This window comes from Marmota flaviventris, chromosome 6, assembly GCF_047511675.1.
Source record: "Marmota flaviventris isolate mMarFla1 chromosome 6, mMarFla1.hap1, whole genome shotgun sequence".
Classification (NCBI taxonomy): domain Eukaryota; kingdom Metazoa; phylum Chordata; class Mammalia; order Rodentia; family Sciuridae; genus Marmota; species Marmota flaviventris.
The window spans coordinates 117194199-117211529 of record NC_092503.1 but is presented as its reverse complement, the minus strand read 5'-3'; the positions used below and the strand labels follow the sequence as shown (position 1 = coordinate 117211529).

Sequence of the window (17331 nt, the reverse complement as noted above, 5' to 3'; positions counted from 1 at the left end):
TCAAAACAGTATCTCATTATTTGGGTACATTTTTTTTTTTTAAACCGTAAATGAGAGTGTAGTATTTCCTTAGAAATATAATTAGCCACGTTGAGCTTTGGACCTTTTTCCTTTGTTGAGTGCAATCGCCTCCTTGTTCCCAGTTTGTAAATATGGGGAGAGAAAGAGCTTTCTCTGGTGTTTGGAAGCATTTGTGAAGCACCTGAGCATGTGTGCTAGGTGGGGCCTGAGTGTAGAATGAAGTAAGCTGAGGAGATAGGGTGCCTGCCTAGGGCCAGACACCCAGAGAAAAGTCTGATAAAAACAGATGTGAAATACCTGCAGACCTACTTGGCTCTGCTGAGTGCTGTACAGCCAGGTGACCTGGATGACCCAGTGTGGCCTGGTCAGAAAAGAACTCACTTTGCAAGTGGTTTTACTGCAATGTCCTTCCCAGATACTTTTTCCCTCAAAGCTTCCATCATGAGGACTCCCTACTTAGCGGGGCCAGAGAGTGATATGTGGCTCTTTCTGCCCAAGCTGGGGTATTGCCCTTCTCCCTGAGACCCTGGGGATGAAGCAGGTTTCCCTGGGAAAACCATCCTAGGGTTCAAGTTCAGAGGTCGGTAAACTATAGTCTTCTGCCTGTTTTTATATGGCTTGTGAGCTATGAATGGTTTTTACATTTTTAAATTATTAAGAAGAAAATCAAAAGAAGAATATTTTATAATGTGAAAATTACTTGAAATTCAAATCTCAGTGTCCAGAACAAAAATTGGTACACAGCCACACTTATTCACTCACAGATCATCTGTGGTAGCTTTCATTGGACAACTGAGAGTTGAATACTTGGGACAGAGACCATGTAGCCCTTAAGTACCTAAGATATTTACTGTTTGGCAGTTTGTAGAACTAGTTTGCCGACCCCTGATCCACTAAGAATTTCTCCTAAGGAAAGGGCAGGGTAAAGGAAGGGTGGAGGGGATGTTGCTGACTCATTTCTGGGCTGCCCCAGACAAGTGGAGGCCACAGGCAGGGCTTTGGGGCACCATTCCAAGTCCCCTTCGGGCGCTGTCTCCTCCCCTCCCCCACCCCCAGGCAGAAGCCTCCTGATGCCCTTTGAAGACCGCGGAGACCTGGAGCCCCTGGAGCTGGTGTGGGCCAAGTGCCGAGGCTACCCCTCCTACCCTGCCTTGGTGAGTCTGCCCCAGACACCACCCACCTACCTCCACCTGTTGCCTTGCCTTGGGGGCTTATCTGAGTGGGTCAAGCCAGCAGAGTGTGGTGGGAGTCAGGGTGCCTTTAACTGTAGAGGGGAGCGGAGTTTTACCCCTGCCTGGATGGGGCAGGCCAGTAAGACTTGCAGCTGGGAGCATATGAAATAGGTTAAGCATAGGCAGACAGAAATTAGGGTTCTTAGAGTTTTGATAGCATTTATTTATTTACTTATGCATATGTGTTGGAATTTGAGTCCAGGGATCAAAATGTGTGATGCCAAAGCCCTTGTTCTGAGCCATTGAGTTCAAAATCATCCACAGTCCTGTATTCAGGGATAAATTGGTGTATACCTCACTCAGCCTTTTTTTAAATGCATAAATATGCATATATATGAAAGCATACTGTTTTTAACCTCCCTTTCACTTAAAAAGCATACTATGAATATGCAGCTCTTATGCCATTAAACATTCTTCATCAGCATCACTTTTAATGACTGCATCATCTTCAGTTGTTTTCATGTACCATATTTTAATCAGTCCCTGGTTGGACATTTAGATTGTTTGAATTTTTCACCATGATAAACAGTTGGCAATAGAGATCACTGTATCTTTACTTTTCTGTGTATCCTTGTTATTTCTTTACAATGAATTCTGAGGAATGCCTTCCTGGGGCAAAGTCTGTACAATTCTTGTACAAGTTCCCAAGTTGCCTGAAAATGAGTTCCAGTTTATATTTCCACCAACAGTAGCTAAAATTTCCATTTCTTCCATAGTACAGTAGCTAAGAATTCCATTTTTACCGCCTTTAGTCTTATTTCTTAGAGCTCTTTCTCAGTTGGGGAGGAAAAGTCCACCTGGTTCTGGAAGATACCACTGATCCTAAACCTTTGGGCCGTGTCAGAATCATTTGGGGGTGGGAAGGATTTTAAAACAGCACATACACTGAGTCAACTCCACCTTACAACCGCCAAATTAGACTCTCTTAAACCCAGACTGAGGCATGGATAATTTTTTCAAAAACTTCCTGAGTGCTCTGTAGCCAGGATGGGAGCCACCTGCTCGTCTCTCATATGCACACATCTCTGGGCTTTTGCTTCCCCAAGCCCTTTACTATCTGTGCTTCTTTGGAGCCTAACAACAGCATCTTAAGATAAAGAGGGCAGGAACACAATCCTGTTTGGACAGATAAGGAGACTGTATCTCAAAGAGGTTATACAGTTTGCTGCAGCCATAATGGGAACCCGCCTTACCTACCTCATTCTCTCCTAGTAGTGGCAGCTGGGAAGATCCACCCTGTGTCCCGCAGCTGTACACATTGGACCAGGGGCTGCCGATTTCACAAGGCTAGGGCCCTGCCAGCTGTGAGACTGTAGGACCCCCCCCCCCACTCCCAGCTTAAGTCATTAAGCAAATGATTTATTTAGGCTGTGCAGGTTTGGTGGTTTTTTGTTTTAAGCCTCACATGCAAAAGACCTAGTCCCAAACTAGTCGTTTAAAAAGAAATTCAGCCACCACCTGAACACAACCTGTGTTTTTATTTTGGTGCATGCTTTCCCAGTCTTTTTCCTGTGCACATTTCAGTACATATTTGCATATTATATTGTACTTTAATCTTATTTTAATTCCTTGTCTTTTATACAAATGTGTTTTTGTTTTTGTTTTTTTTTAGTGTGCTAAAATGTAGAAGTTTTGGGAAAACAGAAAAAAAGCAACATAAACCCCACCATTCTAACATGTTGCTCTTAAATATTTTATATACTTTTATTTGTTGTTTACTTATTGTAGTTGTGATAATAGAGAAGGTACACTTTATTGTATAATGTTAAATTTTATCACAAGCTTTGTTTCCATCTTGTTTTACATCTGTATAGCATTCATTGAGTGAATGGACCATTATTTATTATTTTGGGACATAAAAGCTATTCTCAGATGGCAGGCTTACCTACTTTGCTTTTGCCCTCAAAAAGTTTTTCACAATCTATTCTCAGGAACCAGCATGCCATAGTAGCCCCACTGCCTCCTTTGGTAATTGAGGAAGCTTAGAAGGGCTTGTATAGTTGTTCTTATTAGGACCCTTAGCTTCAGTTCCAGAAGGGACTCATGCGGGGAGGTAGACTTTTGACCAAATTACACAGCTGGCGGGTGGGGTAGAGGTGGTTCTTCCTTGGAGTAAACTCTTAAACAGAGCACCTGCTTTCAGCTGCTTATCTTGAAAGGGATGTGGGGAAGTTGGCAGACACCCAAAGGTAAATAATGAGAGCAATTTATTATGAAGAAGAGGCCCCTGGGACATGGTATAGGAATTAAGATTACTCTGTCTCTAGAGAAGACTGCTTCCTCAATAAGTTTCCAAGTCTCTCTGGCCTTTGTGCGCAGAGACCATCAGCTCACTCCTCTGGAAACGGGCTGTGCAGGAGGCTGCTGGCAGCAGAGGCCCAGGCCTTGTCCAGGTATCTGGTTGTCGTCCCAGCCATGGCTTCAGCCAACTACATCTACTTGCTTGGTCTTTTTGTCTGTCAGGTAACACTTTTCAGACCTCCCAGCATCAGCAAGAGATTGAAATGAGATGATGTGTAAATAATTAGAAGCTTTAGAAACTTTGAGAGTGCTCCATAGGCCTAGAAAATTATTGTTTTATTGACGCTGCCGGGCATTTTGCTGTGCACCTGCTCTGAGTTAGGCCGGGGGTGCTAGGTGCTGGAAACAAACCCCGAACGAGGCAGGCCCAGCCCCTGCACCTCTGGTGCTTCTGCCTCAAAGATTAGTTCCTCCAGTGGTCCTTGTTTCCAACAATCTCATTCTCCCTTCTCCACTGACCCTCCAAGCTCAGTCTTCTACCTGTACACTGAACCTCTTCTGATTTTATCGTGGAAGTGTGATGTGTATCTGACCCTTACCTCAGGATGGGTTATAGTTGGGCAAGAAGGTATTGGATGGGCTAGGGATAGAGCTCAGTTGGTAGAGTGCTTGCCTTGCATGCATAACACCCTGGGTTCAATCCCCAGCACCGCAAAAAAAAAAAAAAAAAGATGTTGGGTGACCAGGTTCTTTTCCATAGAACTGAAAGGATGTCCTACTTGCTAATACTGAGCCTTTTTGGTAGCCATGGTGCTAGGCAATTCCCTTAAGCATTCGAGGTGAATTGCAAAGGTTCTAAAGGGAAATTGAGGGGGGAAATGACCTCTACTCTTACCTTGTAAAGGACATTGGGAAGAAGGGGTTTACCTACCTGGTCAGGACATCAAAGATACCCCATTCAGTACCATCCCTGCATGAACTTCCCATTTCATGTTTCAACTCCAAGGCCTGATAGTCCATAAAACAAGTTCTGTCATCAGGATTGATTGGGCAGAGCTGGAGGATTAGACAGAGTCATGGTTTCTGTTTTGAAGTGTTGCAGGTCATGGATGACACCGGCCTCTCCATTCCTCAGTTGTGGGCAGAGCTGAGCCCTTGCATGGCTTAGGTATAGGGTGTTTTGGCAACTGGTCCTGCACCAGGGGTTCCTGTTCAACCTATCCTTCCCCACTGAGTGCCCATTTTCTTTTCTGCCTCCAGATCATCGATCCCAAGATGCCCCGGGAGGGTCTCCTGCACAATGGTGTCCCCATCCCTGTCCCCCCGCTGGACGTGCTGAAGCTGGGAGAGCAGAAACAGGCAGAGGCTGGAGAGAAGCTCTTCCTTGTCCTCTTCTTTGACAACAAGCGCACCTGGTGAGTGATGGCACCACTTGGGGCCATCAGGTGAAGGGAGAGGCGTTACCTACCAGCAGCTGTCCTGTATTGCTGTGTTAATGATAACTGGCTACTAGTATTAGTAGTAACTGAGGGGGTCACAGATGGGACTCTCTGGGAAGCACTCCGAGGTGAAGCTTTGCATTAGGAGGCAGGCTATAGAGAGAGCTGTGGGGTGAGGGGCACAGCACTGGGCAGAGGAAGAAGTCAAAGTGCAAAAACCTTGAAATGGAGGCCTCAGCTCATCCTCTGAGGAGCTTGGGAGGGCTGTTGGGAATTGGCACTGTGTCTTTGTACCTTCATGCCAATTTGTCCCTGAATGCCAGCTGTCCCTGGAGAGGGCATGACCTTGGGCCAGGCAGCTCCCTTGATGGATGGTTCCTGGAGAGAGAGACTCAGCTGAGAGCCTGTCGGCTGCCAGCACTCCCTGCAGCTGTGGGAACACGCATCTCCATCCTGGAGAACATCTGGGTGATGTGAACCCTCCACAAGGGAATCACTTGCCATGGTTTATGAACACCTTAAGGTTCTTCTTAACACTAGCAGGAGAGTGTTGTCACCTCTGCTTTTGTAAAACAAGGAGGTGGAACTGGTTGGTAAAAATAATGATAGCAATAGCTGCTGTTTATTGAGTGCTTACTGCATGTTCTTATGCTAATTGCTTTACAAACATGATCTCGTTTATTCTCATTTAAATCCCAGTCCCCTCACAATTCATTTTTTTATATGAGGAGGCTGAGACTCAGACAATACCCCTGCTGGGCATGTTGTCTCACACCTGTAATACCAGTGACTCCGGGGGCTGAGGCAGGAAGATTGCAAGTTCAAAGCCAGTTTCGGCAACTTAGTGATGCCCTAAGCAACTTGGCGAGACCCTGTCTCTAAATAAGATATAAAAAAGACTGGGAATGCTGAGCGCAGTGGCACACACCTGTAATCCCATGGCTTAGGAGGCTGAGTCAGGAGAATCGTAAGTTCAAAACCAGCCTTAGCAAAAGCTAAGCACTAAGCAAACTCAGTGAGATCTATCTCTAAATAAAATACAAAATAGTTCTGGGGGTGTGGCTCAGTGGTTGAGTGCCTCTGAGTTCAAACCTTGGTACCTGCCCCCCCACACACACAAAAAAAGAACTGGGGATGTGGCTCAGTGGTTAAGTGCCCTGGGTTCAATCCCTAGTACCAAAAAATAAAAGACACCTTGACCAGAACTGACATAGAAACCAAGATCTGAAGGCTGTGCTCTCAGCCACACATTAGATCCAACTAGGGAAGTGGGGATGGGGGTAGGGGGATAACACACACTCACACACACACACACATACACATAAACACAATGTAGACACCAAGGAGGTCCATAAATTCCTGGCATTGCCTCTACTTCCTAACCACAGCTCCATTTCCTAGCCATAACTCCCTAATTCCCCAAAGCATGTGAGGATCAAAGTCCTCCAGGGTCACTCAGCCTGCCCTCTGGGACAGCAGACGGGCCTCTAATGGCTCTAGGGCCCTGACAACCCTCAGAGCAGAGTGAGGGCCCAGGGAAGGACCTGGCTGCCAAACAGATCCTATGCCCTCCTCCCCACCCCTGCATACTTGCTGCCCTGTCCCACCTGGTTCTTGGTGGCTCTTGCATGAATTTGTACCAATCTAACCTACTCTGCCCTGTAACCTCTCTCCAGCCTTGCCTGTTCTGGGCAAGTGGGCCCAGAGGAGCCCCTGGACCCATTACAGTCCAGCTTTTTAACTGTGCTTGTATTTCAGGCAGTGGCTTCCAAGGGACAAAGTTCTTCCCTTGGGTGTAGAAGATACTGTGGACAAGCTCAAGATGCTGGAAGGCCGCAAGACCAGCATCCGCAAGTCAGTGCAGGTGGCCTATGACCGTGCAATGATCCACCTGAGCCGAGTCCGGGGACCCCACTCCTTCGTCACCTCCAGCTACCTGTAAGGATGAGGCTGGGTTTGCTTCTGGCTGCCCTGCCTGCCTCCGTCCCATGGGGCACAGAGAAGCCTCTTCTGCCCAGCCAGATGTATGGCCGGCAGTTCCCACTCATGGCAGGCCAGGGATTGGACTGTGTCCTCACTTAGGGCAAGGCCTCAGTTTTGACCAATAACATGGTTTCCCTGGAGGGCCTGCTGTGTGCCAAAAACTCCCACCTGAGGTCCATCAGGGCTATTCCACTGAAGAACCACTTAGAAGTAGAAACAGCTGTGGGGCTTGGGCCCAACAAGGAGATGGACCTGGCCCAGAAGGCGAGAGGTGCTAGGCTCCTTCTCAAGGGGCTGCCTGGCTCCTCCAGCCCCTTCCCAGCTAACTACACCTCAGGGCAGGCGAGGTTCTGACACTGATCCCAGAGATGCTGTGGATGCGCCAGGGTCCCTTGGGGAATCCCACCGAGCTCCCCTTCTCCCCCTCGCCAACCCATTCTCAACCTATCTTGTCTTCACCCTCTTTCCCTGTTCCTTTCCTTCCTTTCTCTCTTGTGCCAAACTGACAGAAACATCACCAAACTTGTCTTTTTCTTTAAAGTCTCATTCCCTTCCTGGCCGGCTGCTATGCTGGGTGGATGTCTCTGCCAGGCCCCTCAGGGTCCAGGCAGGGGCCAGCCCACCCGTGAGAACCCCATCCCACTGACCTCTGCTGCTGCTAATAGGGCTGAGCCTGGCCATCTGAGCATACCCCAGGATGAAGTGGCCCTCTTGCCCTCTCCCTGTCTTGCTGTGTCATGGGCCCAGGCTGGAGTGGGCCCCTATCAGCAGACCAGGCTGATTGTGAGAGTATCCATCTGTCCCCTGAGATGCCATGGGCAGTTGGGATGGAGCGGTGCCCATCAGCTGGGTGTGCCCTCTCCCTCCTCCCCTCTCATGGGCTTTTTTGTTCTGTAACTGCAGCCTTAAAGCTCTCCACCACCGTGGACAGCATGGCGCTGCCCTCGCACATCCCCCTGCCTGCACTCTGCCCCATGGTTCTGCCCCATGGCTCTGCTGCTCCCTCCTCCCAAACCAGGGAACATAGCCCTTGAATTTCATCCCCTGTCTCCTTCCCTCTTTCTCTTTAACCTCCTCTCCACCACCTTCCCAAAAAATGGAAGGGAAAAAACAATACAAAACTGTGAATGGGGAATGCTGACTGACAAACCAACGCAGCTTTCAGAGGCTTCTATGTTTGTTCTCTGGACATTTCTTTTTTCCTCCTCTTAAGCACCAAAGTCGCAGGCCAGCTTGCAGGCCACTGACCGCCATGTTGATTTTTAACTTGACGTTCTTTTTAATTGTTTTAAATTTTTCATAGGGGAGTTTTGGACAAAACAAAGTCACTGGGGAGATCACTGCCATTTGTACACACTCAACTTTTTAAAAATACAGCCAACCACACACTGACTTCTTATACATTTGGGACATGAGCCAGAGTTTAAAAGGGAACCAACTAAACTCAATAACATAAAGGATGGGATTTTGGATTTTGTACAATAAAAACAAAAAAACAAAAAACAATTCAGCATATGGCTAGGGAAGGACATGGTGTATATAATTGTAAAATACTGTTCTAAATTATTCAGGCCTATACTGTCCGTTACTGGAGTCCTCCATTGTGTGGCCACACAGTGTGGTTTATTTAAAGGAGCCTACGCGTCCCCTCTCCCCGGGTAGTTGGTCAACTGTGGACTCTGTGACCTTTGTCTAAACCTGTGTTGTAAGATCTTGGAGCTCTCTCCCCACTTCCCCACTCCATGTCTGTCTCTCTCTTCTCTTCCCCTAGCACTTTCTTTTCTTAGTCTATTTTTCAACCTCTGAATCCTTCAGTCTCTCTCTGAGTCTCATTTTTAAAAATGCTCTTTTAGAACGCGAAACGGCTCAGATCCTGCTGTGGCATGGGGCCTGTGTGTCTCTGTCGCGTCTGCTGTGAAGCACATGATGCTCTATTTATTGTAGAAAGTGACTTTATTTGCTTTCTAGAATTGTTTATAACAGATGGTATAAGAGAGGTAATAAACAGAGAAAATCTATGCCTGTAAAGAATACAAAAGTTAATTTTACCTACTATAATATGACTGTCGGAAACTTATTTTCTCTCTGAGAAATAAATGTTCTAATGGGCAGCAATTGCTGTGTTTGATGTGGTCAGTGGGGGCCCCTCTTCCTAAGACCTACTCAGTTGCTCCTCAGAAGGCCAGAGCCCTTAAGAATGGGGGTTGTCTGGCTGTTGCAGGCCCCTGGCTGGAGAAAGCTCTGTCTCTTGAACCTTTGGGTAGGCATGAAGATGGGTGCTGACCTTGTTTCCCTCCCAGATAGTGCCACCTGGGAGCCACGGAAGGGCCAGCCCACCTTCCTATACCTCAGATTCTCTGTGGCCATGTTCCTGTAGGAGCTCTGCTCCTCTTCAGTGGGAGGAGTGGCCATCCGGACACCCACAGCACCTCAAGAGTTTTAAGATGCTCTCTCCTTTTGCCATTATTGCTGGTCTGTTCTATAGATGGGCAGCTGACCAGGCAGAGCCCAGCTCTTCTTAGATTTGGAAGGGATCCTTGAACCTGCCTTGCCCCCAATTCACAGAAACAAGGAACAAGGCCAGCAGGAGTGAAAGGCTTGACCAAGGTCCACGAGCTAAGGAATGGTGGCAGAGTCCTGGGAGGAGGATCTGGCCAGAGCGCCCTGTGGGCTCCATGGCATTTCAAGGTTGCAGTGGCCTCTTGTATTCCATGCTCCCCATTCTTGGTGGTTGTGGCCTCAGCCTTTCTGGAAAGGGCATTGAGAAGAACGGAAGCAGCAGGAGGATTCCCAGGAACAAACTGCTTGGTTGTTGGGCCTCAAATAGCTTTTCCCATCCCACCACCTCTCTGGGCCTGCCCAGCTCCTGTGCCTGTCTAGTGTGGCAGAGGACATGGGTCTCCTGACTATCTTCTACCCAGGCCTGTGACATTCTTGATATTGAGGTTACTAATGTGTGAAAGTCAGTTCAGCTTAACACTAAAGAGGTTCCTCCTTTGTGCTGATGATCCTTGTGTTGCAAAGAGCCTGGGTCTCAAGGTTCTCACAACCTGATGATAAGACATCACAGAAATCTCTGAACGAGGCCAGTACCAGAGTCCCAGAAGCCTGGAGAAGTTTGGGAGACTTTTTTGGTTGGAGAATAATGAAAACTTTCAGAAGAAATAAGCAATTCAAGCCTTGAAAAATTGTCAAAAAGTCCTTATTTATGAATTGAATTTTGAATTATGAAATAGTGTAATGAAATTATGAAGCCTATAAAATATTTTAGAAATAAGGAAAAATGGCCAAGTGGGTGGGATTTAATAGGCACACCTAAAGATAGATGAAGCAACTTGTCCCGGCTAAGGAAGGAATTGTGCATATACTGACTAGTGACTGACTAAAACCCCTTTTGACTGGAAGCCAATAAGGTGGTGAGGCAGTGCATCAGGCTTAAAAACCCTGTCACTCACTGGCTGTGTGACCTCAAGCATGACAGTCAACATCTCTGAGCCTCTCTGAGACTGGTGTAGTGGAGGACCCCCAGGGCAAGGCATCAGTACACAGAAAGTGGCAGCATCCACTAAGGACTTGAACAGGGAAGAGATGATCAGAAAGGAAAAGAAACAGGTGTTTGAGACAGGGTTGCTGGTTAACTGTGGGGATCAGGGAGCCTGGGAAGTTGGAGGGTGCATTTTGTTGCCTATGGAGCTTCTGAGAAAAACCTCTAGTATGCAAGTGGGAGTTGGACCTGGAGTTCAAGAAAAGGAATAGATGACGAGGAGGTGGGCAGTTAGCAGAACGGCCAAGGAAAGAGGAGGTGACAAAAGACTTGAGGAAAAGTCCCATGTGTGTATAGAAGGCAGGGAGAGGATGGAGACAGCACCCTCAGAGGGCCCTGGTCCCCAGGGGTCCCTGTGGAGAATTGGCAAGCCCTAGGGATCATCCCACAGGTGGGGATGGGGGGAAGACGGCCAGGTGTGCTCAGCATCACAAGGCAAGAAAAGGCGGTGCCGTAGCAGAGCCCAGAACCCAGCACCACCTACTCCGCAGACCCACCCCTCAGAGCCTTCCAGGGGAACAAACATGTCCTTAGTAAGTTCTGTTCATGGTGTGACTGGACTTCATGGACTCAAGTCTAACACGGTGTTTAAACCTTGGAGCATGCAGCAGGGGAGGTCTGACTTGGAACAGAGAATCCCATTTTCCTAAGAAGTTTAAAAACACCATGAAGCCCGGCGTGATGGTGCACACCTACACCTGTAACCCCAGCGACTTGGGCTGCTGGGGCAGGAGGACTGCAAGTTCAAGGCCAGCCTCAGCAACTTAGCGAGACCCTGAGCACCCTGTCTCAAAAAATAAAAAGGGCTGGGGAATGTAGCTCAGTGGTAAAACTCCCTGGGTTCAATCCCTGGTACGGAAAAAAATCAAAAAATTAAAATATCACTAAAAGCATTTGCCAAAAAACCATGGTGGGGGTCGGGGGCTGAGATTGTGGCTCAGTGGTGGAGCACTTGCCTAGCATGTGTGAGGCCCTGGGTTTGATTCTCAGCACCACATATAAAAAAATAAAGTTCTATTGACAACGAAAAAAAATATTAAAAGAAAAAAACAACAACAAACGTGGTTGGCTTGGCCACTTCCGTCACTGTTGGCCTTACCACTTGAGCGTGAGTTTGCCTCTCAGAAGGGCTTGCCTGACCTGGCTTGGCTCAGCCTTGACTGCCGGGCTATGCAAGAGGGTGCTGAGGGGGACATGGACAGTGAGGCCTTCATGAGCCCCGGGGCTGCAGGCCTCCATCAATGCCTGTGGACAAGCATCAATCATGCGCATCTCTGGTCCTGCCAACTGCAGCCAATCTGGCCTTTACCGGAGTCAAGAGCAGGGAATAGTTTCTTTAAAACAAGGGGTAGAAGTTTCTAAATGACTGCAGGGGCCAGGGAGGTGTGTGTGTGCTGGGCCAGAGCAACAGGGAACTGGCTCCATCTTGGCACTTGGGGTGTCCTGTTTGCCCTTCCCCTTCAAGGGCCTCAGCTGGTAATTGGAGTGGACAGGGAAAAAAAAAAAAAAGAAAGTGCTAAGGAGAAAGTAAGAACTATCCTCAGCAATAACCATTTTAACATGATTCCTGAGAGTCTCTTGTTTTCTCTAGGTGAGCATGTGTTTTAGTTTCTTGTACTTGGTGGCTGAGAAATCATCGGCCCCGTTCTCCGTATGACTAGGATGCGAGCCTCCCAGCCTCCTCTGCCCACAAACGCCTCCTCCTCACTGGCCTTCTACTAAAACTATACACCCCAGACACTGCCTGTCGTTGTTTTCCTTCATTTTGTTAAAATACCGGAAGTCTCCATGGCATTGGAAATCAGACGTGTGCAACACATCTCTGTCCCAACAACTTTGTACATTTCCATGGGAATAAGTCCTAGACCAAATTATGCCCCATTTCCAAAAGTCCATGAACAAGGAGGCATCACAAGACCACATACATCATCCTCTGATTCAAGAAACTCTCAATCTGCCCTTTAGTACAGCCACCAGCATCAAGAATGGAAGGTCATTCTCAGGTGGACACGATGCTCTTCCGAGGGCAAGACCTGGGGCTTGAGTGGGTGGGTTGGGAGCAGGAGCAACTGGGCTCTAAACTTTGAATCTTTTTTTAGATGTAACTTTACCTTGAGTCCCATGAATTTGCACATGTGCAGGTCAAAATGCAGAATATTTCCAGGGCCCCAGAAGTTTCCTCATGGCCCTTCCCAGTCAGTACCCCTGCTCCAAAGGTGACCGCCTATTCTTGAACTTGGTGTAAATGGCATCACACAGAAAGCGCTGCTTGTGTCTAGCTTCTTCCACTCAGCATCATGTTTCTGAGCTCTCTCCTGTTTGGCCTGTAGCTATAGTTTGTTTTTTGCTATTTCTGAGCAGCATTTCATTGTTCAGACACCCTGCAGTCTGTCTGTGTGTTCTCCTGCTGACGGACACTGGGGTTTCCATTTGGGGGCTGTTAGGCCGGCACTGCTAGGAACGTTCTTGTATGTGTCTTTGGTGGACATGAGCACTTGTTTCCCCAGGAGTGGCATCGCCTAGCGGTGGGGCAGATTCATGTTTAGCGTTAGTCCATTCGGCCGGATTTCCATTGGTTGTTTTACACTCCCCAGTGACACAGGTCCGCAGCAGAGGCACAAGTCCAGGTGTTCCCCATCCATGTCATACACGGCTCCTCGCCCAGGGCATTTGCTCTGGATCTGGTTGTTGAATGGTTTCCACTGAGCTCCAGCAGGCAGCCATTCTTCTTCCTTTACAGTGCTACCCTGCTCCAGGGTGTTTTCAACTGGGGAACCCCCAACTGAAGGGACTGGTGGGGAGGGAAGCTGAGCGGGTGCAGTCTGCAGACGCATGTGCCCACCCGACTGTGCTGCCCTCTACCCTTGGCACCCACCTTGCACCATGGCATCTCTGCACTGGCTCGTTGCAAAGTGAGTCATGCTGAACAGTCCCTGGCTCAGAGTATACAGCCCTTCCCTGGCTCTCCTCCTCACCCCTGCCCACGGGGCTCCAAAGGACACCAGCCTCCAGCACTTCAGTCTACCCCCAGCACATCGTGTCCAAATCCTTCCTTGCCCACAGGCTGATGTCCCCAGTTCCACCATTAGCACTCCATGCTTTTACCTCTCGAGGCCATGACCCACTGGCTCAACCCTGGTCAGAGTGGGTCCATTTCCCTTTAAAGGGTTGGTGACCCTGGATGAACAAAGGCAACCGGAGCAGGTCTGCATGAGGCCATTGACAAGGACACTCAGACCTTGAGGGAGGATTAAAAGGAGAGGAGAAGGGCCCATGTGTCCTTGGCTGACCGTGTTCAGAATCAAGCAGGAGAAGGCGCAGAAGACTCTGAAGTGACTTCAAAGGACTCACTCAGATCTCTGGTGGGGTGAAGGTCATTGGAGATAAGAATGCAGGTCAGGGGAAGAGACTGGGCAGCCTCATGAGGGAGCCAAGCTCTGGACACACAGGACTGTGGATCCAGGGTTGACTTGAGCAACGCTCTGAAGCTGGCCTTGTCCTCAGGCTCAAGAGTATCATCTAGGACTGGGGGCAGGGGTGGGTCCTCAGAGGCAGGTGAGGCCACAGGCTTTCCTGAGCTGGATACAGGGCTCTGGACATATCCAGGAATGGCAGCCGGAGCCATAAAGCCAGTTCCCCTTTTCCTGCCCCCCAGCCTGGGACCTGGATTGGGTGCCTCCCCTCCACCCTTCGTCTCGCCCTCCCCCTTGTCTCCCTCTCAATCTTCTCTCTTTATGACTTTTTTTTAAGAGAGAGAGAGAGAGAGAGAGAGAGAGAGATTTTTTAATATTTATTTTTTAGTTTTAGGCGGACACAACATCTTTGTTTGGGTGTGGTGCTGAGGATTGAACCCGGGTCACACGCATGCCAGGCGAGCGCGCTACCGCTTGAGCCACATCCCCAGCCCTCTTTATGACTTTTGATTTCCATTTGTTATATGATTCAGAATTCCAAAACTCCTCTCACCGTCCTCAGCCAGAGGATTTTACCAGCCACAGATGCAACCTTCCAGAGATCCTTTAGTATAAGAATGTGTGCGTGTGTGTATGCACACGCATGCGCACGTCTCCGTTTTGTGTACGTATTATAGCATATTGCACACACAGTTTTGAACCTCATTTTTAAACATTGGTCTCATTAAGTATTAAGCAGATATAACAGTTATATATAGAAATTTATTTTTTTTAATTTTTTAAAATATATATATTTTTTGAGATGGACACAATACCTTTATTTTGTGTATTTATTTTTATGTGGTGCTGAGGATCGAACCCAGGGCCTCACACATGCTAGGCAAGCGCTCTACTGCTGAGCCACAACCCCAGCCCATAAGATATATATAAATTTAAAAGACACCCATGATACAATGAACCCACCTGGTATCTGCGATCTGTTTTAGACAAAGAGGGCCGACTTTCCTTGTTTCTCTTTTCTCTTTCTCTTTCCTTCTTTCTTCTTTTTCCCTTTCTCTTTCTTCCTCTCTTTCTCCTTCCTTCCTTTTACTCCTTCTTTCCTTTTTTTGTACAGCCTATGTTGCCCAGGCTGGCCTTTAAAATGCTCTCTGTGCCCTTCCCCAGCCCCACTGCTCTTCCCCTGAACACCTCCCCAGTTTTATGCCTATTATGACTTTTTCCTTTGTAATCTTGTCACTTATTTATAATATATTATAATAAATATGTATTTACTATAATCAAATAATCATAAAAAAGTAGTACATTCAGTAGATATAATAAACATAAGCACTGTATATAATAAATATAATAAAATGCTGCAAATACATACTGCATACTTCCTCAACCTTTTGGTAGCCCTCTCTGACTTTTATCCCAATCATGACTGTAGTCCCCAGACTCAGGGTGCTGAGAGGAAGCTGCAGACTGATCATTTTCTTTTTTCCTTCCTTCCTTCCTTCCTTCCTTCCTTCCTTCCTTCCTTCCTTCCTTCCTTCCTTCTTTCCTTTCTTTCTCAGTTGTGGCCTTTGTTTTATTTATTTACTTGTATGTGGTGCTGAGGATGGAACCCAGCACCTCACACGTGCCAGGCGAGCGCTCCACCACTGAGACCCAGCCCAGCCCATCTTCACTGTTGCACAGAATTCCATGGCATGGAGACACTGGGGTTCATTTCTGACGTCTTGTTGGAGCACATTTGGGTTGCTTTCTAGCTTTTGCTTCTAGGCAGAGCAGGGGTATGCATGAGCCTAGTTGTCTCACTTGGTGTTTGTGAGGGTTAAGTCAGAACTTCTCCAGGACCTGGGCAGGGTCCTAGGGAATGAATGCACAGGTGACTTCAGTAGATGCTGCTGATCAGTTTTCTAAAGTGGTGGTGACTTTCCACACACCTGCCTGCGGTAAGAGTTCCCCTTAATCACCTTTTAAACCTGCCAGACAGATCCAGGTCAATTGTCATTAAGTGAGGTTAGGTTTTCATTTCCCCAATTACGCACCTGGCATTTTCTTTTACTTCAAATGCATGTTGGCAACGATTCCTGATCAGAGCCGTGAGGGCTTCCTCCTCCCATCTTGGCTGCAGAGGGTGCCATCATATGACATTTTCCTGACTGATTGCACCATTCCTTACGAATGGACACCGAGTGGCCTCCAATCTTTAACCATTGGGCAGCACGTGACTGAGGGTGTGGAGAACAAAGTGCACCTGCGCCCGAGGTGTGGGTGGGCAGGTCTGGACCGGGAACCTCTTGAGCCGTTTAGATGGAAGACAGTTTGCTTTCTTCTATGGCCTGTGCCTGCTTATTTTCAGCAAATTTCTTTAATTCCTGGAGCCCAGGGTCGGAGCCTCATCCACCTGCTCTCTGCAGGGCCACCCTGTCCCATTTGCCCTGCACCCCCACCCCTTTCTCTCAGATGATGAGTCTCAAAGGGGCCGGGGCAGCACATGCGCAGAAACAACCAAACAAATGTAGGACACGCCCTGGCCCCCCACCTATGTGCTGTGCCACCTTGGCTGAATTCTCTGCCCTCCCTGAGTCTCAGCTTCTCCCCACCATGAAAAGGTCAACAGCACTTACTTTTCTGGGGCTGGGAGTGGACCAGGCCAATGCTACTGAACCACTCTGTTCATGCGCTGGCTCCCTTGTCATCCAGGACCGTTCTAGTTCTAGGAAGCCGTGATGAAGCTGGAGGGTCTAGGGCTCCTGGAGGAGGCCCAGCAGAGCCCCAGATGGAGGGTTCCTTGGGGAGGGGATATTTGAGCTGCTTCTGTCAAGTCAGGCATCACTGAGGCAAGTATGAGAAAGGGCATTGATGGGTTGGGAAGTGAGGATCCTTGGACAAGACACCAGGCAGCCAGACTCAGGAGAGAGGGTGGAAAGGTTGGGATGTGCTTGGGGGCCGCTGAGTAACTGGGAAGATGTATTGGGTAAAGGATGTGGGACTTAGAGCCCTGAGTGCCTCTGGGGCTCCCTCTTGGAGAGCTCCATGGGCAGAATGGGGTCCAGGGTGGGCCCAGGCTTCGCCATAGTGCCAGCAGTTCAGATGCCCGCTCCTACCTGAACTTGACAGCCATACTTGACAACTGCTGTTTTCATCTGCCTGGGGAGGTGCAGCCCAGGACAAAGGGCTGTGGGGTTCAGCAGAACTGGACCCCCTACCAGAGAGCTCAGTAGCTAGTCTGGGGTGTTTGCACTGGGAGAGAGCATGTTGGGGGGTGGCACGTGACTCAGACCAATGCCCTTTTCCAACTCAGCTGTGACCTGGTAAACTGCAGCATGGGATTCCCAAGGGCTGGGTGCCGGTGACATTGCCTGTGACTAAGCAGCATGTCCTCCAGGGAGTCTGGAAGCTGATCTGGAGAGTGGGAAGCCATGACTTCTACAACAATCACGTTCAACTTAGTGCTTGAAACTCGTTAG

At 48.4% G+C, this 17331-nt stretch overlaps 1 protein-coding gene across 1 annotated transcript in view; it reads left to right on the top strand.

Annotated features, from left to right (window-relative positions):
- Positions 1–9031, top strand: part of Brpf3 (bromodomain and PHD finger containing 3) — a 34258-nt gene extending 25227 nt beyond the window's left edge. Inside the window, exons 11-13 of the mRNA XM_027943682.2 lie at positions 1078–1175; positions 4755–4909; positions 6692–9031. Coding sequence (XP_027799483.1) covers positions 1078–1175; positions 4755–4909; positions 6692–6875 — 437 coding nt within the window. The 3' untranslated portion in view covers positions 6876–9031. The remainder of the gene's footprint in view (positions 1–1077; positions 1176–4754; positions 4910–6691) is intronic.
- Positions 9032–17331: the final 8300 nt, after the last annotated feature.